The sequence below is a fragment of the Fukomys damarensis genome, unplaced genomic scaffold, assembly GCF_012274545.1.
Source record: "Fukomys damarensis isolate Sample0158 unplaced genomic scaffold, DMR_v1.0_HiC HiC_scaffold_35, whole genome shotgun sequence".
Lineage (NCBI taxonomy): Eukaryota > Metazoa > Chordata > Mammalia > Rodentia > Bathyergidae > Fukomys > Fukomys damarensis.
The window spans coordinates 53,978,410-54,003,070 of NW_022900947.1; the positions used below are offsets into that span (position 1 = coordinate 53,978,410).

The following is a 24,661-nucleotide window of genomic DNA, read 5'->3' on the forward strand; positions in this document are numbered from 1 at the left end:
ATGTGGTGGTGGTAGCAGTACCTTTTCATACAAACCTGAAAGTAGTACCTACAGATGTAAATTAATAGCAGGGATTACATGTTGATTCTGTGTTGTTAGATAATTAATGTGCCAAATAGTATCCTTTGTCTATCGTTTGACTTCCTCCTACAGCCAACTGGTTCTGCTTTCTCTCATTCATTCTTCGTTTGTTGGTGTGAAAAAATGTTTTGAACACCATTCCAGTGGCTGTCACAGAAATACAACAATGAACAAAACCAGTTTTTAGAAAATCTCTCTTCTCATGAAGTTTACATTAAAAAAAGAGGAGAAATGACTTCCATAAATTAAATGTAGACTGCTAGATTGTCATGTATGCTGTGAGGTAAAACAAGGATTTGAGAGATTGGGGCTGTACATGTGAATAGAGTGAATAAGAAGGGCCTCAATGAAATGGTGATATTTGAACAAAGACTGACAATGAAATCCAAGAAGACTCTTGGAAGAAAATCATTTCAAACCCAGAAAGTAACAAATACACTAATGTGTGGCAAGCCACGGATACAGGAACATCCTGCTTGTGATGTGCCATTCATCCTAACAGTCGCAAGCAAAAGTTGTGCAATGAGTTCCTTTCTTTACATTGAAATATTATTCAATCATTTTTCCATCCCTTAAATTTTTGAAATTCCTATAGAATTTTATAGAGAAAGTATTGTGTATAATATATATATATATATATATATATATGGTTGAAATTTACATATAATGTTTTAAAAGCATGGTCATTAGAGGTTCATAAGTCAAATTTTGTGTTTTTATATTCTTTACAGTGCAATTTTTGGTTTGGGGGTGATTTAAAAATTTATATGCTTCAAAACACATTTAATTCTCATGAGTGTTTCTCAAGACATGTGAATGTGTTCTATAATAATTATCATTCCCTGTATGTGTATCACACACATTAGTATGTGGTAAGTGCTGAATGAGATTACAGGGCACATTCTTTAAATAGGAACGTTACAAAATATGAAGGGTCTTTGAAAGTCCATGAGGTTCTGGGTATAGGCTCATTTGTTGACTGTCTGGTCTCAGACAAGTTACAGTGCTTCCTATTTAAAATGGGGTTAATCATTTCACTGTGGACTTTAAGAGGGTCATATGATATGTCAACTGTGAAGGTATCCTATTTTGAGTATTATTTATGCCAGACTCTCATCACTGTCTCTACATTCCCTCCTGCAAGATATCCATCCCTTTGCTGTTGCACCATGGGCAATGACTGATCTGGCTTCTTCAAGTTGAGTGGGGTCATTGTTAAGGGCAGGAGATGGATGTTTGTAGCAGAGAGGGTTGTCAGACAGGCCTCGGTAGAAGGAGTTTGGCACCTTTAGCATGGGTTTTGTCTGTGTGATCACTTGGGGGTTGGCATCCTCTAGGTGACAATAAACAAACTTTGCCAAGATATTAAGGAACATATATATGATCAAAGCATGAGCAATAGAATGGAAATGTGGATTGAAGGAGGAGCCATTTCAGATACTGTTCCTAAGCTATTGGATTAGCAATTACAACCTGCTGACTCAGGCTTGTCTACAGGTGTAGCTGGAGTCTTCCAGCAGTGATTGGAGCCCCTTTCTGTGTTTAGACTGCATTGTTATGGTAGTATTTTTATCTATCTCTTGGTTATACTTTTCCACTAGATGTTTAAAGGCCAAGTTAAAGTAAGGCCTATGTTAATTAAAATTAATCCCTTGGTATCTATATTTTTAGGCATTGCTTTTGGAACAAAGCTGAGAGCCTCTGAGCTTCTCTTTCAGTGTCAGCCACCAGGATGCTTCAGACCTTGCTTAACCACATGGCTTTCTGTAAAAACATGGAACATGTTATCTCTGGTGAATCTGGTTTTTGCCACACTTTATTTAGATTGACTCCTGCCCTTTGGGGTCCAACAATCTCTTTGCTTAGGAGGTTGGGTGACTCTGGTTGTAGGATATCAGATAGAGTTTCCTTGTGTCTTGAATCCTTGTTGACCTTAGAGGGCCAGGGCCAAAATATTAGCTCTTTTTTATGCTCAGTAATCTTAGCTGTTGATCACCTACAAGGTCAGTTACACCAGTTTTGAGATGGGAACAGTGAGTTTAAATATTATAATCTGATCTGCATATCAAGTACTAAGTGCTATAAAGTTTAGCCAAAGATCTACTTTTTCCTTTCTTTTCTTTTTTTAACCAATCCTGATTGTCTTAGAAGTTGAATCCCTGAAGAATGTTAACAGAAAACTTGAGATCAAGGGCCACATAGCATTTTAGCATGCAATAATGATGACAATGTTATCTCTGAAACATATTTAAATGTTCATCTTAGTACAGAATAGCTTGTTAACTATCTTTATCTAATCACAAGACATTAAATGACATAAAATATTTTACCTAATTTTAATAGGGTACCATTGAAGAAGAATGAACCTGTTTATAGATGCATCTTACAACTTACTAATGTCTAGGCTTTCATTTTTTGTGTGTAATATTATCTGGACTGCTCAAATTTTAAGCATCTCCAAGTATTGTAATACATGTATAGCATATATATCACACAAGCTTTAGAATGATATCATCTGGGTAGTGGTCTCATGTTGGCTTAACATGTAACTCTTATCACAAGCTCTGGATTTTAACAAGTTGAGAAAAGCTTATAGTTACACACAGAAAGCTTAAACTTTTAATTGTAGCCTACTTAAATATATTTTAGCAATTGTTTTAGATGTCTCATGAGAAGCAAATCACAATTTAAAATACTTTAAGCTATATTTATTATTTTTAAACTGACAAAAACTCAACTTATTGTAGACAAACAATACACACTATATATATATATAATTAGCTAACAAGCTGAAGGGAAGTATATTATGAGCTTTAAGATACTTTTATTTTTATCTTGTTAACTCACTGTTAGTCTTGTGAAGAAAAGTATTTGGGCAATATCATGAGTGTCTATTTAAATATACCAACTAAAATAGAACATATATCTGAAAATTAACACAGAAAAACATATACAGCTATGCAGTAGTGTATCACTCTCATGCTGTCACACTTTAAGGCTTTTATTTGTAAGTTCTATGTAAGGTTAGAGACTGTCAGCCCTTATCTATAGGTGCTTTAAATAATTTTGGCTACTTTGAAAACCTATACAAATGTTTTTTTATGGAGATCTCAAAAAAATGAAAAGGAAAAGAAATTGGTGAACTCAAAAAAAATTTTCATAAATGAAGCATCTGTAGTTTCTTTAAATGATTATTAGCACACATCACTCACACAGATGAACAAACATATGTAAGAACCCTATCAAACAGAGTACACGCAGATGTATCTGGAGCTATTGTTACTCTTTTTTTTCTCATTGTGCCTGTTCTTTTTAAAGAAGGGGGACATGAAAGAGGCCTTTCTTTTTAATCCCTAGAGTCTAACTGGAGTGTAAAAAGCTAATTTCTCTAATAAATCTTAATGAGAGCTCACTTTATCCTTTTTCCTGCCCTTGAACACCTGCCCTTCCTTTACCTTTTAAAAAATGTAGTGTATTCTTTCTTTCATTGTAATATGTGTCTAGCATCTAGAGCAGAATATAACCAATTATAAGACAAAATGATTTTTCTCCAAATGGACCAGCCATAGTCTTTACCCTATTTACTTAAGAATTCTATTTTATTTAGAAAATATTAACTTAAATATCAGTTTTTGTCTATTTTAACATTTAAAGTAGTGTTATAAGGATACTAGATGTGTTCTTCATACACATTTAAGTTGTTCTCTTCTCTTGAACAAGAGTCACACAGGAGCTGCTCTACTCTGTAGTGCTGACAAAGTTCACTGCGCACATGTGTCCTTTCCTAGCTCTAGAAGTCAATGTTTGATTTATTTTGTCTCTAAATTGCCAGTCATCTCAGCACACACTGAACCTCTGCAGAGCAGTGTGTTGAGGAGAAGCCAGCACGGTACCTGGGAAGTGGGCTTCTGCAGTCCTGGTGCTGCAGCTCTGCCGAGCTGGCTGTGGACTCTGTCTGTGGGAAGCTACTAGTGTGGCCGTGTGAAATGAGTCACTGGCTCAACTTAAAGACTACTCTTGAGGAACTCATACAAAGGGGACATGAGGTGACAGGTTTTTTTCCCATTAAGTTTATTGGTACATTTAAAGCAAACAATACAGTTACATTTGTCATTGGGATCCTGTACCTTTACATGATATATCTTGGTTCTTGTTTTTCCCATAACCCTCCCTTCCCTTCATCCGCTTCACCTTTCCCTGCACATATCACTGTGGTATGATTCTTCAAAGGAATTAAAAGGATCATACCACAGCAATATATGTGCACCCATGATTATAGTGGCACAGCTCGTAATAGATAAAACTTGGAAACAACCTAAATGCCCATCAGTTGGAGACTGGATAAAGAAGATGGATTTTTCTGTAAAATAGAGTATTACTCAGCCATAAAGAATGAGAAACTAGAAACATTTATAGCTAAATGGATGCACACTGAGCCTATAATCTTAAGTGAAATAAAGAAGTGACAGCTTCGATTCCTTCAAACAGTATTTTCATTGACTACAACAAGCCTTCTGTGTTGAAGTGATCTCTGTACCACTTGAAAAATTAAGTCTGAGAATGTGCTAAATGAGTTTATAGAACTAGCTGTGAATGTCATGCCAACCATGCCACTCTGGCAATCAGCAGCAACACTGCAAAATGTCTTTCTTAGTGCAACTGAAGATTTGAGACATCACAGTATGAATACAGTCCACAACCAGTCATCACGAAGAAGCTCTGGGAAATCAAGTATGATGTGTGGCTTACGGACCCTGTGGTGATTTACGGAGAGCTAGTGGCTGAGATACTTGAAGTCCCTTTCCTGAACACCCGCTGAAGTTCTCCATGGGCTAAGCCATAGAGAAATACTGCGGGCAGTTTCCAGTTCCACCCTCTATGTGCCTGCTCTCCTGGGGGACTCCAACCAGAATGACATTTCTGGAAAGGGTGCAAAATACAATTTTTTTCTTTTTGTTTGACTTCTTACTCCAGCAGTATGACTTCGAATTGGGGGATGAGTTTTACAGCATGGCATTAGGTAAGAAACCCTACTTTTTATAATGAGCTACTTTTCAGCATTACTTTTGGGAGCTGAAGAAAGCCTAGAGAAATAAAAAAAGATATTTGTGAACCTTTTTTTGTAAAACTACAAGTGATGATAATAATGACTTTATTAGCATAATTAGGAAAAAAAGACAAGAATTATTTTGTCATGTGTACTCTTTTTATATAATCACTAAATACTTTGTAACATACCTCAAAACTTTACAGATTATTTTTAAAAGAAGACAAACAAAAATCATACACAAATACAGGTTAATCCAGTAGAAGATATCATTTTTGTTGGATATAGGACAGCAAATACTTCTAGTACAATGAAATTCCTTTCCTAGGACATGCAACTTCTTACTGGTTAAAAATTATGTAAGATATAAGAATTTTTAAAATGTCTTGGTCTATTTCAGTGATTAGCTGACATAAACTATTTTGAGAATTGTGTTATTTTATGATACAGTTTATTTGATCTGAGCTTTGTTTCATTCATTTCAAAGAGTCACTGATTATTAGTATCTAATTAATTCCATTTTCCTCTCATAGCAAGTAAGATTTTATGTGTCCATTCTTTAACATTTGCTACATAACAAAGCATCACTAGATGAATAGAAAGATAGTAGGTAGATTAATAATAGCTTTCCTAGCTCTTCTTTGCTTGGATATATATTTTTTTCTTATTTAACTGTAGTAGTTTATAAAATACAATTAAACTAACAAGCATTTAATACATACCTTTGACTTTTCTCGTGCTGATGAGAATATTCACAATATTTCAAGATGAAATATTTATTTTTTAATTTTGTTGCTTCTTTTGTTAGTAAGAGAGCTTTTTTGTTCATTTCTAATTTACTAATACCATGTAAAATATGGAGTAAATACCACTAAAATTATCCAAAAATATTGAATATTTTATTGTTTTAAATGACCATAGCATTTTTCTTTTTCTTATTAAGGTAAACCATTTAATTTAATTGTTTTAAATTAAATTTTTATTTTTTCTTATTCTTATAACAAATCTAACTTTTTCATATCTTTTATAAAATATTACTAAATTCAGTTAACTAATAACTTCGGGGGAAATGACATCTTTTTGTAGTAAAATTGATTTTTCATTTTTCCTTGTATTTTAATAATAGCTTTTTCACAATTTTATCACCTATTTAAATTTTATTAGCTTTAAACATTTTTTTTCCTTCTTCTGGTGCGAATGTTAAACATTTAAATTTATGTATCCCTTCAGAATGCATTGGAATTACCAGGGATTTAGTGCAGTGGTTCTGCAGCCTTCTTCACATGCATAAGGTCCCGAATTTGATCCCTAATATCAAAAAAAAAAAAAAAAAAAAAAAAGAAAAAAAGAAAGAAAGAAAAAAAAAAAGACTCTTTTTATTTTCAGGGGGGGATTCTATAAGTTGTTCATGTGAAACTATTTATTTGACTTTCTCAAAAAATGAAATGGCTTTAATTACTATTTGAATCCAAATAATTACATATGCATTTCCCTGTGATCTGGCTCCCATATTCTTTTTTTTGTTTGTTTTTGTTTTGTTTTTTTGGTTTTTTGAGACAGGGTCTCACTACGTAGTTGAGACTGACCTGGAACTCACTATGTAGCCCAGGCAGGTCTTGAACTCACAGCGATCCTCCTGTCTCAGCCTCCCGAGTGCTGGGATTACAGGAGTGCGCCACCACGCCCAGCTCTGGCTCCCATATTCAACCCACCTATAAATTCACCTGTGCAGTTTATATTGCCATTTGGATATTTAGCTGTGTTTAAAATTTTCTTATCTGACCCCAAACCTATCCTGGAGGTATTTCTTATTTTATTCAGTGGAACTCAATTTTTCCAGCAACTAAGGTAATAAATACTTGATCATTGTTTATCCAACTGTTTTTCTCACAGTACATAAACTATTTCACAGGAAATTCAGTTTTACCCTCAAATATTTGTAGAATGTGCCCATATCATTAATATCAGCGATTGTGAACTAGTGCTTTAAATATGAAATTTTAATGAATACTTTAAACAAGAACATTCTTAAAATTTCACTTAAAGTTTATGCACATAAAATGTACAGAAAGCATTAGCAATCAAGGCAGGAAGTGGCACACTTGAAATAAGGTTTCTGAATGGCATGAGTGATTTACTGTGGAAATATAAGGTGGATTTCTTCATTCAATCTTTTATAATTTCAAGCTAAGTATTGGTGGGCAACACTTCTTAGTTATCAAGTTAATGTATTAGACTGTGTAAATTTACACATATATTCAAGAATTATTAAGTGATGAGTGCAAGAAAAGGCCATCTGTCCTTACTGTATATGATCATCAGCATTCCTAACACAACCACAAGGAAGAAAGGATTCTTGTTTGAAGTTTTCTTTTTTTAGTTTGGAAAATTTTTTTTAAGTATAGGAATAGTTCCTTTTATTACTTACAAACACACATTCTTCTTCTCAGAACTGTGAAACTAATACCCAGGATGTGTCCTTTTCAAAAACATGGATTAACAGTAACAGTGAGGATGTAATATTAGTGATGTCTCTGCATGCATCTCATATTCCCAAGGGGCTCACACTGGCTCTGAATTAGAGAAGCAATTCTTATTCTTACTGAGAAAATCATGACAAATCAGTCTAGGAGATGAGATTTGACTCAAGAAAACATGGTGGACTGCGTTTGGTTAGATCCTTCCATGCTGTGTGTGATCACAGAGAGCCAAAGCTGTAAGCGAATGCATGCTCCTGAATGGAGACTGAAAAGTCCATGAGAGGTGACTTGTGGCTTATGTGACGGAGCTAATCTAGTCTCTGCCATTTAATTAGAGAGGAATATGTAGTGTTAAACTTTTCAGTAGCTGTAGTTGTAGGTGTAAGTGTAGGAAGTGTTACTATTATTAAATTATGCATATTTTTCTTTCACTGCCCTTAATCCTGTCCTTCTCCTTCTTTGGCCACATCCCATCCTCCCTCTCCCACTCTTCTTGCTCTCCTTCTCCTCCAACATTTTAATATTTAATTATTCTAGAAGACCTAATTTTTTCTCTGTAATGGCTTACAATGAAATTATTTCTAATTGTTTCCCTCAGTAACTATGTGTGCTAATTTTCTCCATCCAAATTTCATTTTCTCAGGCAAACCCACTACATTATGTGAGACTATGAGCAAAGCCGAAATTTGGCTAATGCGGACATACTGGGATTTTGAATTTCCTCGCCCGTTCTTGCCTAATTTTGAGTTTGTTGGAGGACTGCACTGCAAACCTGCCAAACCTTTACCTAAAGTAAGTCTCTGATGATGCACAATGTTTTCCATACCTTATAGTACTTAATCTTTTCTTCGAAATTTGAGGCTTCAACATTTTAATCATGTCACTCCAAATTTATTTCTCTCATCATGGTGGTTTTTTATAAATGATATTGGGACTTTCTCCATTTGGGGTGAAAGATGAAATGATTCAAGTGATGTGCTAAACATATCTGTGTATATAGTGTGGATATTGGAGTGGAGAGACGGGAAGCCAGTCATGGAGATCACTAAGGAGACTATTATCATCTTCCTTAGAAGCTTGATAGAGTCAAAAACAGGGTTAATTAACAAAGTGTTTAATAGACAAAGATACTTTCATGAGAATTCTTGGTGAATTGCAAGGATTTTGAGAAGTAAGAGGAAATAAGCCTTGATGGAAAACACCAGATCTGACAGTGTTCCTAGATTTTAACTTTAGGACATTATTTGCATAGTACTGACCTTTACTTTCTTAGGAAACAGTTAGTGAAAAAATACCTGGAGTTGAGGGTGATAAGTACAGATTTACTTCTAGGAGCCAAAGGGATTGTTAGGTGATGCCTAGAAAGACTGGGCACTAAATGACCTCAGGGTCCACAGACAGCACTATAAAAATAATGAAATCATCACATTGAGAGAATCAGTTGTTAAGTGGATTATGATGATTATGATGTCAGATTTTTTGGAGTGAAAAACAAAAAGTGTATAAAATGTCTAAAGGTATTCAATTAATAGCAGGGTCAGAAATGTTGAGCAGGAAAACAAAAGAAATGTTGAGCAGAGCAGTATTGGTAAGCAAAAGAAAGTGACAGAGTAAAACACGGTAAGAACATTGCATTAATTATTAGTAGGGATGGAGAAAAATACTCATTTATTTGGTTTTCCAATCAATGAGTATAATTTCTTTCTTTCTTTTCTTTTTCTTTTTCTTTTTTTTTTTTTTTTTTTTTTTTTTTAAATCCTCCTGCCTCAGCCTCCTGAGTGCTGGGATTACAAGCATGCACCACCATGCCTGGCTTCAATGAGTATAATTCCTTTAGAAGGTTGAAGGTTAAAAGTTATTCCCAGGAGAATTTTTGCTTTCTGTTCAGAATAAGTAAGGTATATATAAGTATAAAGTTTCATTTCAGGATGCTGATTGTATTTTGCTTGCCAGTCATTATAGTTGCAACTTTATTAAGTATAGTTGTTTAGAACTTAGTAAACCCAAAGTTTAAAATATGTAGAAAGAGACCTGATTTATGCATAGAATACTAGATAATAATACATGACACATTATTATATCCATCCTCCTAACCTTGCTACACACACACACACACACACACACACACAAAGAAAACAACTGAAACATGTTCTATAAGAGGAGTAATTGATTCCAATCCAAACTTGGCTTATCTGTCTGTATTGATTAAGCAATCTCAATGAAATCAATGGCTTATATCTGGGATGGAAGCTCGGACACACAGAAAAAAGACATAATGAGAAACAGTTGCGAAAAATTCCTACAATAATACATTGTATATGTGCATGTGTTGATGTGTTTGTGTTTGTGTTACTGTCATTAGCAAATAACCATTTAGATGTACATTGGTTGGTGAAACACCAACTACTGGGGCTCATAAATATTCTCCTGACATTCAGTAGGCTGAAAATAGCAGTCTGCTTTCACTGAAGATAGCATCCTCTCTCAGGTGACCAAATAACCGCAGATGGTGAGAGCAGAAGCGTCTGTGGGAGGGATGCTCACCCAGAGGGCTATGGAAGTAGTCTCAGTCCCACACTTGGCAATGCCGAATTTACAAAACTGTAAATGATGACTCAGAGAATTTAGGTATTTTTTTAAACTATGTTTTATTCCTATAATAAATCTCAAATCAATAGAGTACAATTAGTAGCACTCTACTGTGGGAATTTATACATCAAGATGTCAAGAAGCACTGTCTCATAAATGTCATTATTGTAGCAGCAGATGTAGTGTGTTATCTTATAAAGTGGTACTGTATATTATGTTTATAATACATTTCTAAGCTGTATTAATCAGGGAAGGCTGAACCTTGAGAAAACTAATGTTGAACGGTGTCTAAAATGGAGACAGATCAATTTATTAATAATGTTTTGATAAATCCACGTGTAATAATTTTCATAGTTGTCTATTATAAGAGTATGCTAGTAATGCATAGTGGAGAGGCTCACTTTGAGAAATTGATACATGCATTTATGACGTCTTTCTCATTTTCAGTTTCAGGACCTTTCCTTTCTTTCCCGCCCTCTCCACCTTATCCCCTTTCCCCTCTCCAAGAGCCTATCTCCTACTTTCCATCATCTCCCGTCTCTATCTATCTATCTATCTATCTAGCATCTATCTATCCATCGCCTACGTAGCTCACAGAGTAATCCTTCAATACTTAAGCTTTTGAGCCTGGCTCATTTCTCCTCACACGCTGGTCCCTCACTGCATGCGTTTTTCTGCAGAAGACATGATTTCATTCTTCTCCGAGGCAGAGTACTAGACAGGGTGTGTGCACCACATTTTAACCATGCATGTATTCATGGGAATACAGCTTCCACAGCTTAGACACTGTGAACTGCCCTGCTATAAACTTGGATAATCGAGCATCACTACAGTATTCTGTTCTTAATTCTTTCCAAAATATGCCCAGAGGAGGTGGAACTGAGTCAAATATTCAGGATGGTTTAACTTTTTAAAGACTCTCCACGATGATTTAGATAGGGAGGTACTTCTCGCCAGCAATCTAGGAGGGTTCTTTCTTCCCCGTATACAAAGCAGCCTTTGTGTTTGTTTTTGTTGTTGTTGTTGTTGTTGTTGTTTTGGTTTGGTTTGGGGTTTTTTTATTCCTAATGGTAGCTATTTTGATGAGGTCACATGGAAACTGAAAATAGCTTTGATTTGCAATTCTCTGACAATTAAAGAAGTTAAACATTTTTCTATTTGTACATCTTTTAGGGGGGGAGGAGGGACTGAACTCAGGACCTTGTGCTTGTCAGGCAGGCATGGTGCCACGGAGCTAAGTCCCCCGGACCTACACACCTTTGGAGAAGTGTCTATTCAGTTCATTTTGCAACTGGGTGGATTTTTTCCTGGCATTAATTGTTTTGAGATCTTCATATATTCTCAAGAGTACTCTTCTCTCAGAAGAGTAGCTGGCAAAACTTTTCTCCCATTCTGTAAGTTTTCTCTTCCCTCTGTTATTTCTTTTGCTGTGCAGAAATTTCTTAACTTTGGTTTAGCCCTATTTGTTGATTCTTGATATCTCCTGTGCTACTGGAGTCCTATTAAGAAAGACTTTTCCTGTCTATTACTTCACATGTTTTATCTTCCAAGAATTTTAAAGTTTCTGGTTTTATATATAGATACTTGATCCATTTTCATTTGACTTTAGTATATGATGAAAACGGAGGTTTAGTTTAAATTTTCTGCATGGGAAATATCAGTTTTCCTAGAAGTGTCTGTCAGAGGCATTATCTGTTCTGCAGTGCATATTATTTTTTTGTCCATTTGCAAAAATCAGATGTTTGTAGGTGCGTTTATTTATGTTTTCTCCTCTGTCCCTTGCTCTACTCGCCTGTCTTTGTACCAATGCTCTGTTGTTCCTCTTATTGTGGCTTTGTAGTGTAGTATAACATGAAATCTGGTTTTGTGATGCTCCAGTATTATTTGGCCTACTCAGGATTGCTGTGTCTCTTCTGTACCTTCTTTGATTCCATGTGAATTTGGGGATTTTTTTGGAAATTCTGTGAAAAATGTTGTTGCCGTGTTCATAGAAATTTCTTTGGGTTTGTAGGTTGATATTGAAAACATGGCCATTTTCACTAATTCTGGAACAAAGGATGTGTTTCCATTTTATAATATCTTCTTTAATTTATTCAGTATTCTGAAGGTACTTAATTGTTTGGGTTCTTAGGTATTTAATTTTTTAGAAGCTACTGTAAATGGAATTGTATTTCTGATTTTTTACTCATTGGGCTCATTATTGCTATGCAGGGGATAATTATTTTCCATGTTGAATTTATTTCCTACAATTTGGCTGAATTTTTCATAAAATATATGAGTCTTTTGGCAGAGTTTCTTGGGTCTTCTATGCCTTGAGTCATATTACTTGTGAATAGATATGATTGAATTCTTCCTAATTCAAAAATGTATTTAGTTTTCCCTACAATATGATACTTTCTTTGAGTGTCACATATTGATTTTATCAGTTTAAAGTTAGATCCTTTAATATCTATTTTAATCAACATTTTATCATGAAGAGATGTTGGATTTTCTCAAAGACTTTCTGCATCTATAAAGAAGGTGATATGATTTTTATCCTTTGTTCATTTAATAATTATTGACTTATGTATGTGTAACTATCCATACATCCATAGGATGAAACCTATGTGGCTTTTTCTTCTTGCTTGCTTGATTTTTTGCTTGATTTCTTGTTTGTTTCCTTCTTTGCTTATGTTCTTACTTGTTTTGGTATCAAAGTAGTGTTGGCTCCATAAAATTAATTTAGAAGATTTCCTTCCCTTTTACTCACCTGGTTAATTTTGAAAAAACATTGGTATTATTTCCTCTCTAAAGCTCTGGCAGAAACAAAATAAAGCTTTAATTTAATCAGTTTTTCTTAGCTGGTAGAATGTTTACTATGGTATCAATTTTATTCCTTGATATTGGTCCTTTTGGATCATTTTTAATCTTGTTGATGCAAATTGTGCAGGGCATATGTGTATACAAATCTAACCATTTTTTCTTGACTGTTTGATTAACTGGAGTATATGCTTTCAAATATTTTCAAGTAATTGTCCAGACTTCAGTTGTGCCTCTTGTAGTTGTGTCTCATTTTAGTTTGGGAAATTTTCTGCAATAATTTCAATGAATACATCTTTTATGTAGGAGAACTTGACAAAAGAAGGTTGGGCACTGCAAGAATTACAAGTAATAAGTAGCACTCATTTACAGTTAAATAAACATATATCCCACCACAAAAACAAAGCAGTAAAATAAGTAAAATGGGTTTTAAAGATAATATTTATGTACAAGAAAAGAAAGGAAAGGCATATTTGAAAGGTGAAGGACAGAATGAAGAGATGAGGAGAGAATATAAATAGAAAATAGGAGACGATACAGAGACATTGACAACTAGTGATGAACTAGCATGAACAGACATTTAGCAAACCCTATCAACAACCCTTGCTGTGAAGAACTTGACAGGGCACGATAAGACTCTGTAGAACCAGAAATAGTATCTAGAAGTTGTGAGCACTTTTGTATGCACCTACGCCCCCAGGAAAATACAAAGAGAAACACTAGAAGCAAAAGTATAAATAAGTAAAAACCCAGCTATTCCTTTTCTAGATAGCTCTCCAAAAGAGATGAAGGTGTATCATTACAGTGCTCCATCCACATACTTGTTAGCAGCAGCACAACTCGTAATAGCTGAATCTTGGAAGCAACCTATGTGTCCATCAACAGACAAAAGGATAAAGAAAATGTATTTAAACACCATGGAGTACTACTTTGCAGATAAATGAATTATTTGTAGATAAATGGATGCACTTTGTGAACATAATACTAAGTGAAATAAATCAGACACACACACACTTATCACATGATTTCATTTATATGATAAACTCAAGGTATAAGTAAAGAGCAAAATAAAGGATACATAATAGGAAATAGGGAGATAAATCTTTCTCAGATGAGAAGGGGAACAAGTGATGGAAGCAGGGGAAGGGAGGAGAAGAAAATGGATGAAAACAGGAATTAAGATGTGTTATGTACACATAGCAACATCCCACAAGGAATAACTTCTTGAAATTATAGAAAATGTAGGGATTTTTTGAGCCTAAGTAGGAATCAGGAATCTGTGTTTGCACACCAGTTCTGCAGCTCATGTCCTGCTTGCTCTATAGAAGATGGAGCAGGGAGGGGGGATCCAAAGGTGGCCTGTCTAAATTTGTAGAGGAAAGATGGGAATTATCGCTCTTGCCAGTGTTTACTACTGATCTGCTGTCTACTCAAGCTGTATCTCTTTCCATCAGCAGAGTCAGCTCTCACAAAAATATGTTGAGATTTTTCCTTTTACCACTGAACCTTAGTGAAAACAATTCTCCCCTGTTGAGTCCCAGTTCATTCAGTGCCAGAATAACTTGCTTTAGTTCATTTACTTATATTTAGAAATATCAAGACCTCAAAGTTCCCAGCCTTCTCACTTTGTTCTATTTCCTTATGTCCTATTTCCCAATGTTCTATTTCCCTGAAGAACAGCAATTGACTCCTTTCTTTCTCTAAGGAAAGAGATTGTTGAATTGACGACAGATTGAAACATAAAGGGTGATGAGCACCTAAATTCAAGATGATCTTGTGTGAACCAAAGAAAGCCTACAAAGTTAGTGGCCAGTTTTTAAATTTTTACATTCTGCAGTGACTTTTGAGTACAGGTTACCTGGAGCTCTCTCTTCTAATGATACCTTGTAATAATACTTTAAGTTTGGAACTAGGATCTTTCTTGTACTTTCTTTCAATGAAACTTCTATAAGTTTGCAAACAACTCATAGTTAGGAAAAGTAAATCCTGCATATAACAACCCCATCCCCCTGAGAAAAACTGCCCCTTGTTGCCTGTTTATTTCTGTAGTGATTTGATTCCACGGTTGTACTTGTAATCATGAGTTGCCTATTTTAGATATGTTTAACAAACATGTTTTTTCTTAAACTAGGTGATTCTACATGTCAAATTATTTTTTGTTGCTGAGACAAAATACCTGACACCCACAAGTTAATGGAGGAAAGTTTCATTTAACTCACAGTTTGTAGAAGTTTCAGTCCACACTCAGCAGGCTCTAAGGTAGGGTGGTATGGCGGAGGGGCACACCAGAGGAGAAACACTCCATGGCAGGGTAAGGCAGGCAGAAGCTCGCAAGCATCAAACAAAGGCAGCAGCACAAACAGCAAAATAGCAGCAATGGCAGGAACCGCAGGAGATGCTTCTTTCTGTCCCTTTCTGTTCCATCCACGCTATCAGCCCTTTGAGTTGTGCCACCCACACCCAGAGTGAGGTATCCTTAACCCCAGCATCAAACCCCAGATCCAGCCAGCTCCGAAGAGCCTCGCCTATGAGTACGTGAAGCTTTGGGTGGATATCTGATCACAAGCCACAACACTGTATAGTATCTTTCCACACCTCTTTTCATTTTATCCCCCTGAGATGCTGCACCTCTTTAATAGAAAGAATTTGTGTCTGCAGGAAATGGAAGAATTTGTCCAGAGTTCAGGTGAAGACGGTGTTGTGGTGTTTTCTCTGGGATCAATGGTGCAAAACCTCACTGAAGAGAAGGCCAATCTCATTGCCTTAGGCCTCGCTCAGATTCCACAGAAGGTCAGTGCAACCTCTGGTCCTGGTGAGCAGCTTTTCAGTAACTGCTTAGACTGTAGCAAATAGTACGCTTTCCTTGTAGACATTAAAACTCTCTACACATGGATTATAACTGTCATAATCTTTATAAATAGAAATGTGTCTAACTTTAAAATGGCCAGTTTAATCGTGTGATCATTTGCCACACCGATCTTATCACACTGGCTTTAGTATGGAAACTGACTTTTGTGATCACTTGATTTTAATGGAATAGAGATGAACATATTAGGTCATTCTAAAAATTTTATTGGCACCAACTATTCCTCGATGTTCTGAAAGACGTTAGTGTTGTGTTCCAGGAAAAGAAAGAAATAATACATTGACTAGAGGAGAAATACTCAAAACTATACTCAAAATCTCTGAGGAGTTTTATATTCTATCAAAGTAAAAATCAATTTAAAAGTAGAAGTCTACCAATAAACTCAATTAAAGCTGAAAAAAATTTAAAAAAATAAAAAATAAAAGTAAAAGTCTAGATTTACTTACTTTTTCTTCGTTGAATATTCTAAAGTTAAAAGGAGTTAAAAATTCTAATATAACTGTCAAATAATGTGGTTTTTTTTTTACAATTTATGCTATTTAATCAACTTGAATTTATGTTCTGTGAATCATTCTACCTGTATATTTGTTAAATTCTATACATTGTATACAGGTAAGTATTATATTGTGTATGTCAAAATTTAGGAGATTTAGTCACATGCTTGTTATTTTAAATTTTTCTGCCTTTTACTATTTAATGTAAAGATTGCCTTACTTCCCCAAGAGAAAAAACTGTAAAAACTCATTAGACTCTAGGCAAAACACCTTATTAAAATGGAAGATAAGCAAACTGCCTAATTCTGCCCAATTTAAAAAAAAAAGGAAGGAGAGATATAGGAGAATGAAAGCAGGCAAGAAGCAGGCAAGCAAGCAGGGAAGGAAGGACAGAAGGAGGAAAGGAGAGGGAGAAACAAAGAAAGAGATAATGGAGAGAAGAAAGGGAGGAGGGAGGGAGGCAGAACGACAGAGAGAAATGGAAAAAGAAACAGGGAAAAAGAAAAGGGATAGGAGGAGGGAAGAAAATACCATCCTAAAAAAGTCACAAAACTTAAAGGTGAAAAATGTTGGAAAAATATTCCATTTGTTAGCAAAGATGACTAAAATACATTTAGCAAATAAATTGCATAGCAATCATATTTTTCTTCATGTCTTAAGTCCCCATATGCTGTTTTGCTTTTCTTTTTTATTTTCTATTTTTCACTTATGACCTCATTCCTAATAGCTTTTGCATGATAAATAGCAAACTAATAATAGGATATGGAATTACTGATATCTATCAAAATAATAGTGCTGTCCTTAGTAAAATATTAGTACAGCCATTTCAAATAAGTAGATGTGGACAGTCCGAGTATGTATCTCAATGTTTGCAAATCACTGCTAATATATCTTCCGCTCTATTATCGCCAGAGGTGCGATGGCTGTGTGATTTCTAAATAATTCTCGGGATTAGCACACACAGCATTTCTGCTTTTACTTGCAAAATGACAGCACTGTCTTCGATAGGTTTTGTGGAGATACAAAGGAAAGAAGCCAGCCACATTGGGATCCAATACTCGGCTTTTTGATTGGATTCCGCAGAACGACCTTCTCGGTGAGACCATGGGAGGAGAAGACAGCAGACAAGTTCCATAACTGTTTAAAAGCAAATGCATTAAACACTCCTCATAACTTGAATATTTCACATTTTACTTCCAACTTTACAACAGATTTAGTTAAATAACTGGACATTAATTGTCTTGACGTATGCTTTCTTTGGTTCGCACAAGAGCGTCTGCAGTTAAGATGCTCGTCGCCCTGCAGGATTTAATCTTTTTTTTCTCAATGAGTTTATTGGTACATTTTAGGCATACAGTACAGTTACAGTCATCATTGGGACCTTGTAGCTTTACATGACAGGTCTTGGTTCTCATTTTTTCCCTTTGTCCCTGCCCTCCCTTCACCCCGTCCTACCCTCAACATTTACAAACACTTTATTTCCATTTTTTTCATTTTCTCCTATTTTTTTCTTTTCCCTTATTACCTTTCCCCTACCCTTTCCTCTACCCTACACCTTTATCCCTTTTCTTTCTATTTCACATTGTCAATTATGTCATTAGGATCTTATGTACTAGTATAGCTTTTCACACCAGAGAAACTATTTGGTATTTACACATGCGTGACTTATTTATTTCACTTAGGAGTATATCTTCAATATATACCCATTTTCCTATGAATGAATCTCATTTCTCATTTTTATGACTGAATAGTATTCCATTTTATAGAAAACCATATCTTCTTTATCTAGTCTCCAACTGATGGGCAAATGGGCTGTTTCCAAGTTCTAGCTATTACAAACTGTGCCACTATAAACATAGATGTGCATAAATCACTGTGATGATTCTTTTAATTCTTTTGGAAAGATACCCAGCAGAGGGATGTCTGGGTCAAATGGAACCTCTAGTCCCAGTTCTTTGAGGTATCTCCATATTGATTTCCATAGTGGTTGCACCAGTCTGCACTCCCACCAACACTGGAGAAGGGTTCCTTTCTCCCCACAACCCAGCCAACATTTGTTATTGGTTGATCTCTTGATAGCTGTCATTCCTTGTGGGGTGAAGTGGAATCTCAGTGTTGTTTTCATCTACATCTCTTGAATGACCAGTGATGTGGAACATTTTTTCATATACTGCTGCTTTTACTTCTTTGTCTGAGAAATGTCTGTTCATGCGAGGCCTCCTTTACGGAGTGGAAAGAGTTAAGTACTGCCTTTGCTGGGATTACACTTTTCAGGGTAGCAATATGTTCAGCTTCTATAGAAAATATCACCTTCTTTGCTGTCTTATTGAAAGTTTTTTGTCTTTTCTGTCTCTGAAATTCTTCTAAAGTGTTACGTCTTTATCCATACCCCCTTTTCACTCTATTCCTAGGTCACCCCAAAACCAAAGCCTTCATCACTCATGGGGGAACTAATGGGATCTATGAAGCTATTTACCATGGGATCCCCATGGTAGGAGTCCCCATGTTTGCAGATCAACCTGACAACATTGCTCACATGAAGGCCAAAGGAGCAGCTGTGGAGGTCAACATGAACACAATGACCAGTGCAGACCTTATCAATGCCTTGAGGACAGTCATCACTGATCCATCGTAAGTACTGCTGCCTGTAATGACTGATCTTCCATTAACTGTATTTTGCAGCATACTGGAAAATCTGCAATATTTCGTACCTTTGTAATTGGACTGTTTCCAAATAAAGTAAAAATAATGTAATATGACTGCTAGAGAGTCACTTATTTAACCTCAACTGCTAAAGTGATTTTCTAATATTGAAGGATTTAAAAAAAATCAAACAGACTAAAAAAACTTTAAATGCTATATTGATTATATGATATTTTATATTAATTTTTCTGAATAATCTAATTTTATAAATAAATATTAAAATGTTAAGCAATAATGTGCCTGATTTTGATCATTCTAAAATAACTATAATTTTCAGCATTAGATGTTATTAATACTGTTTTTAAATAATAGTTGTTTCTGAACAATTGTCATATATTTCAGGATACTATAGAAATCATGTTTTCAGCAGAGGACTACTGTATCAGGAGTTTCTGTAATTCTTAATATGATATTTTATTTTTCAAATATATTAATATTGGTGTTGAATTGACTGTCTAGTTATCGTGTTTCTTTTTTACATACGAAAGTAGGTAATGTCCATGATTTCTTTAACTCTTGTGCATAAAATATTCATTGAATTTTATTATTCATTTAAAAACTATTGGTGCAAGAAAACATAACCACTTAAAAGTTCTAAGTATACTAAAAATTATTCAAAATCCTGTGAAGTTGTTGCTCCGAAACTGAATAGGGCATATTCAGGAGGTATTCTTTTCTTTAACCTTGAACTCTCTCAGATGCTCCTCCAGCTCTTGAAGCTGGCAGGCAGTCAGATCTCTTGGTGAAGCTGAATTGACCCTTGGAAAGATGTCTAAGAAATTCAAAGTGTATAGACACCGAATCTCTTTGAGTTGTTGCTTGTGAAAAGATTTGGCAAAGACGTGTGGACCTCCACTTCTTAAATCATGATGGAAATATTAATGAAGCTGCCATCATTGCTGCAGTTGTTGCCTTATGTCAATTCTGAAGACCTGGTGTCTCTATCCAAGCAGAAGAAGTCACACTGAATACACCTGAAGAGTGTGATCCTGTAGTGCTGAGCATCCACCTCATGCCCATCTGTGTCAGCAAGGAATATACTCGTTGGTGGATCTCAGTGAATGAGAAGAATGTGTTGTGGATGGCTTGCTGGTGATTGTCAGGAAGAAGCATTAAGAGATTTGTACCATCCAGTCCAGGGCTAGAATAATGCTACTAAAAGATCAGGTTCTGAGATGCAGTAAAATAGCCGGTGTGAAGGTAGCAGAAATTACAGAGCTAATACAGAAAGCTTTGGAGAATGACCAGAATTATGTAGTTAGAATTAATCACTCCTTGGTAAAGAAACCAGGACAAAGACAAAGGAAGATCAGGACGTACTTGTTAATGATCATGTTGGAACCCAGTCTTTCTTTCTAGGTTGGTTGGAATCAGGGGATTGCCTGTTAAAATAATTGCTGGCTTTAGGCCCATTGTTTCATATGCACTTGCAAACCTTAGCCATATTTCTTTCTCTCAATCCCAAGCATGTCATGCGAGCACCAGGACATCTCTTCCCAAACCCTGTACCTTCTCTCATATGGATGAATCCAGTAGGTATCTCTTACTAAAGTTACAAACAAAAGCGAAAGCTCCTCCTATTTTTAGCACAGTTATCAGGAAACTTGAAGTGAAAACATATCTTGCTTTTAATTACATAGACTTCTACCCCATGTTATCTGAGAAATATTTAGAGATCTTAACTCTATCATTATTGCTACTGTTATTTCTAATTGATAAGGACTATAATTCTGGAAAGAAATTTGTATTTAGTTTATCAAATTAGAGTCCACATACTTGGCTATTCCATTTTTGTTAATTATCCTAGTATTTTCACTCAGGGGTGATCTTACTGATACAGATATGTTTTTTTTTTAATTGCAAATATAAAAATGTATATAGAGGAGCAATTATCACAGTACAACGATCTCAGAACTGTAAAATGACTCATTAATATTCAATATAAGTTCTGTTTATCTGTAAAGTGAACTAGTCAGATGTTCGTGGCCATGTTGTGGATACTTTAAATTATATAATCTTTCATCATTGTGGTTCTGGATATTACAGTTCACATGACATCAACCTTTAACAGGAAAATTAGGCCATACTTTCACAACTGGATATGAATTTTCCTATATGCTTATTTGACCACATTGTGTTAAGAACACATTTCTTCTACATGTTCCTCTTTTTAACCCTTACAATCCTAAACAGTTAGCAAAGTTAATGCAATAATTCAACCTTTTCAGAATGTGTGCTTAACTTTGACCTGTGTGATACATAACCTATGTCACATACTTCCATTCAAGCAAAAACCATTTTTTTTTCTGTTTTACCCTCCTAGTTACAAAGAGAATGCCATGAGGTTAAAAAGAATTCACCATGACCAGCCAGTGAAGCCCCTGGACAGAGCAGTCTTCTGGATCGAGTTTGTCATGCGCCACAAAGGGGCCAAGCACCTTCGTGTTGCGGCCCACGACTTGTCCTGGTTTCAGTACCACTCTTTGGATGTGATTGGGTTCCTGCTGGCTTGTGTAGCAAGTGTCGTATTCTTGGTCACAAAGTGTTTCTTGTTTACCTATCAAAAGTTTATTAAGAGTGGAAAAAGGATAAAGAAGGAGTAGATCTTTCTAAATTGGGGAAAGACTTGAATTAGGCAATCCCATTGAATCCAGCCAACCTAGAAAGAAAGACTGGGTTCCAACATTATCGTTAACTAGTATGTCCTGATCTTCTTTTGTCTTTTTGCCCTGGTTTCCTTACCAAGGAGCTATTAATTCTAAATACATTCAATTCATAATATCATTAATTGTTAACTTTAAATGATATGATAAGAATATTTGGAGTCCAGGGAAAGACCCCCAGTGTACTTGGAATTTGATGAATGGAGGGAACTTGCAAGAGTCAGATTTCCACTATTCCAAAGACCACTTAGTCAACAATCCATCATCACAGGGGACTGATTGATGAAGGGAAGAGAAATGACTTTCTTTTCCAATAAAAATAAACTCTTTGGCTTGCCAAATGTTATAGGAATTAGAGCAAGAATTTACACAGTAATAATGCATCACAGTATGAAAGGTCTGTCTCCGTAATTTTTATTGAGCCCATTTAGATAACCATGATCCACTTACTTTCCTAGTCTTTTTCACAAATATTATTATATACTCTCTAGTGAGGCACAGATTTTGGGTCATTAAATTTCAAAAAGCAAATAAATAGAGTTTATTTTTTCAAATACAATTTGTAAAGGAAACAACAAAAAGAAATGTTCAAGAATATGGAATTTTGTGAAATTTCTAATTTACAAAAAGATCGATCACCTTAGTGTTAATTCATTATATTTAAAAATCAGTACAGTGTAATTTATAATTGATTTTTACAATAAAAATTTAAATGTTGATATCATGGCATGATTTTTCCAATCTCCCCCCACCATTCTTCTCTTTCTTCTTCTGTATTGGGAATCAAACTCAGGACCATGCTTGCCAGGCAGGCATGGCACCACTGAGCTAAATTTCTGGTCTGTCTATCTATCTATCGATCTATCTATCTATCTATCTATCTATCTATCTATTCTTTTTTTTTTTTTTTTTTTGCCAGGTATTGAACTCAGGACCTTGTGCTTGTGAGGCAGGCATGGTGCCACTGAGCCACTAAATCTCTGGCACTACATTTTTGAATATATACAAATAAATCCTTACAACATTAATTTTGTGAAAATGCTTTTGCTTACTATTTCAAAAATTTTAAAAATTTAATCATATCAGCCTGCTTTGGCTTTACAGTTTCCCCATATTTTGAGAGCAGCTGTCTATATTTGCTTCTGGCCAGTTTGTTTTCTTTTCTTTTTTTCTTTTTTTTTCTCATTGAGTTTATTGGTACATTTTAGGTATACAGTACAGTTACATTCATCATTGGGATCTTGCACCTTTACATGACAGGTCTTGGTTCTCATTTTTCCCCATACTCTTGCCCTCCCTTCACTCCCTCCTCCCTTCCCTATTTACAAATACTTTATTTCCATTTTTTCATTTCCTCATGTTTTTTTTCTCCTTGTTTCCTTTCCCCTATCCTTCCCACTTCGCCTATTTGCTGGATGGGAGCAAAGGGCTAAAATCCAGTGTAGGAGGACTGACCACACATGGGTTTGAAAACTTTCTCTTCCTTCTTCTCTGGAAGCCTTTCCTGTGCACAGGGTGCTTTAACATGTTGGGTGATCCCAAATGCATCAATTCTAAAACAATATGATCACATCAATGTCTTGATGGCTTCTAAGAACTTTTCACTGAGCTTTACTATTGAACATGAGAGAATTAAGATTAATTCAAGTAATCTGCTGGATATTAGACATAATTTTCCAACATCTGATGTATTTCACTAAGTTGGGTTAGTCATTAAATAGACAAAAGTGCTTCCATAACTGAATTCAGAAACAAGGAAGCTGAAAAGTATAAACAGCACATTCATAACTTCCAGTGTGAGTAAGTCATCATCACATGCATGGATGGAATCATTTCTATCTTAAGAACTACATCTCCATACTACGTGACTCTAAATTGCAATATGGTCAAACACATGTTTTGAAAGGAAAAGGTACAGCACACTTGTTAGGGACCTCATTTTGAGTTTTAACTCCTTGAGTGCTAAGCTCATATTCAAGCGATTTTTTTAAACCAGCATAGTATATCATGCTACAGTTTAAAGAATACAAAATATTCCATATCACTGGTCATTCGACAGATGCAGATGAAAACAACACTGAGAATCCACCTCACCCCACAAAGAATGGCTGCTATCAAGAAATCACACAATAACAAATGTTGGCGGGGTTGTGGGGAGAAAGGAACCCTTCTCCACTGCTGGTGGGAGTGCAGACTAGTGTAACCACTATGGAAATCAATATGGAGATACCTCAAAGAGCTTGGACTGGAGGTTCCATTTGACCCAGCCATCCCTCTGCTGGGTATCTTTCCAAAAGAATTAAAAGAATCATATCACAGAGATATATGTTCACCTATGTTTATAGTGGCACAGTTTGTAATAGCTAAAACTTGGAAACAGCCCATTTGCCCATCAGTTGGAAACTGGATAAAGAAGATGTGGTTTTTCTATACAATGGAATATTACTCAGCCATAAAGAAAGAGAAAATAGATTCATTCATAGGAAAATGGATACATATTGAAGATATACTCCTAAGTGAAATAAATAAGTCACACATGTGTAAATACCAAATAGTTTCCCTGGTGTGAATAATCTGCAACAATGCATAAGATTCTAATAAGATTACTGACATTTAGAAATGGGAAGAAAGGAGCTAAAGTTGCAGGGAAGGTGTTATGGGTAGGGGAAGAACAAAAAGGGAAAAGAAAAAAATGTGAGAGAATGAAAAGATGAAAATAAAGTGTTTGTAGATGGGGAGGGGAGGAGGGGGTGAGGGGAGGGCAGAGGTAAGGGGAAAAAATGAGAATCAAGACTTTCCATGTAGAGCTACATGATCCCAACAATGAATGTAACTGTACTGTATCCCTAAAATGTACCAATAAACTCAATAAAATTAATAAATAAATTTAAAAAAAGAAAAAGAATACACTAAATCCTCTAAGATACCACCTTAAATAC

The 24,661-nt window shown here is 35.4% G+C and overlaps 1 protein-coding gene across 1 annotated transcript in view; it reads left to right on the forward strand.

Moving 5' to 3' along the window:
• The window catches only part of LOC104847991 (UDP-glucuronosyltransferase 2A1-like), a 36,378-nt gene extending 14,716 nt beyond the window's left edge, over positions 1–21,662 (forward strand). Inside the window, 5 exon segments of the mRNA XM_010603657.1 lie at positions 8,252–8,400; positions 15,655–15,786; positions 17,365–17,452; positions 18,768–18,987; positions 21,383–21,662. Coding sequence (XP_010601959.1) covers positions 8,252–8,400; positions 15,655–15,786; positions 17,365–17,452; positions 18,768–18,987; positions 21,383–21,662 — 869 coding nt within the window.
• The last annotated feature ends 2,999 nt before the right edge of the window (positions 21,663–24,661 follow it).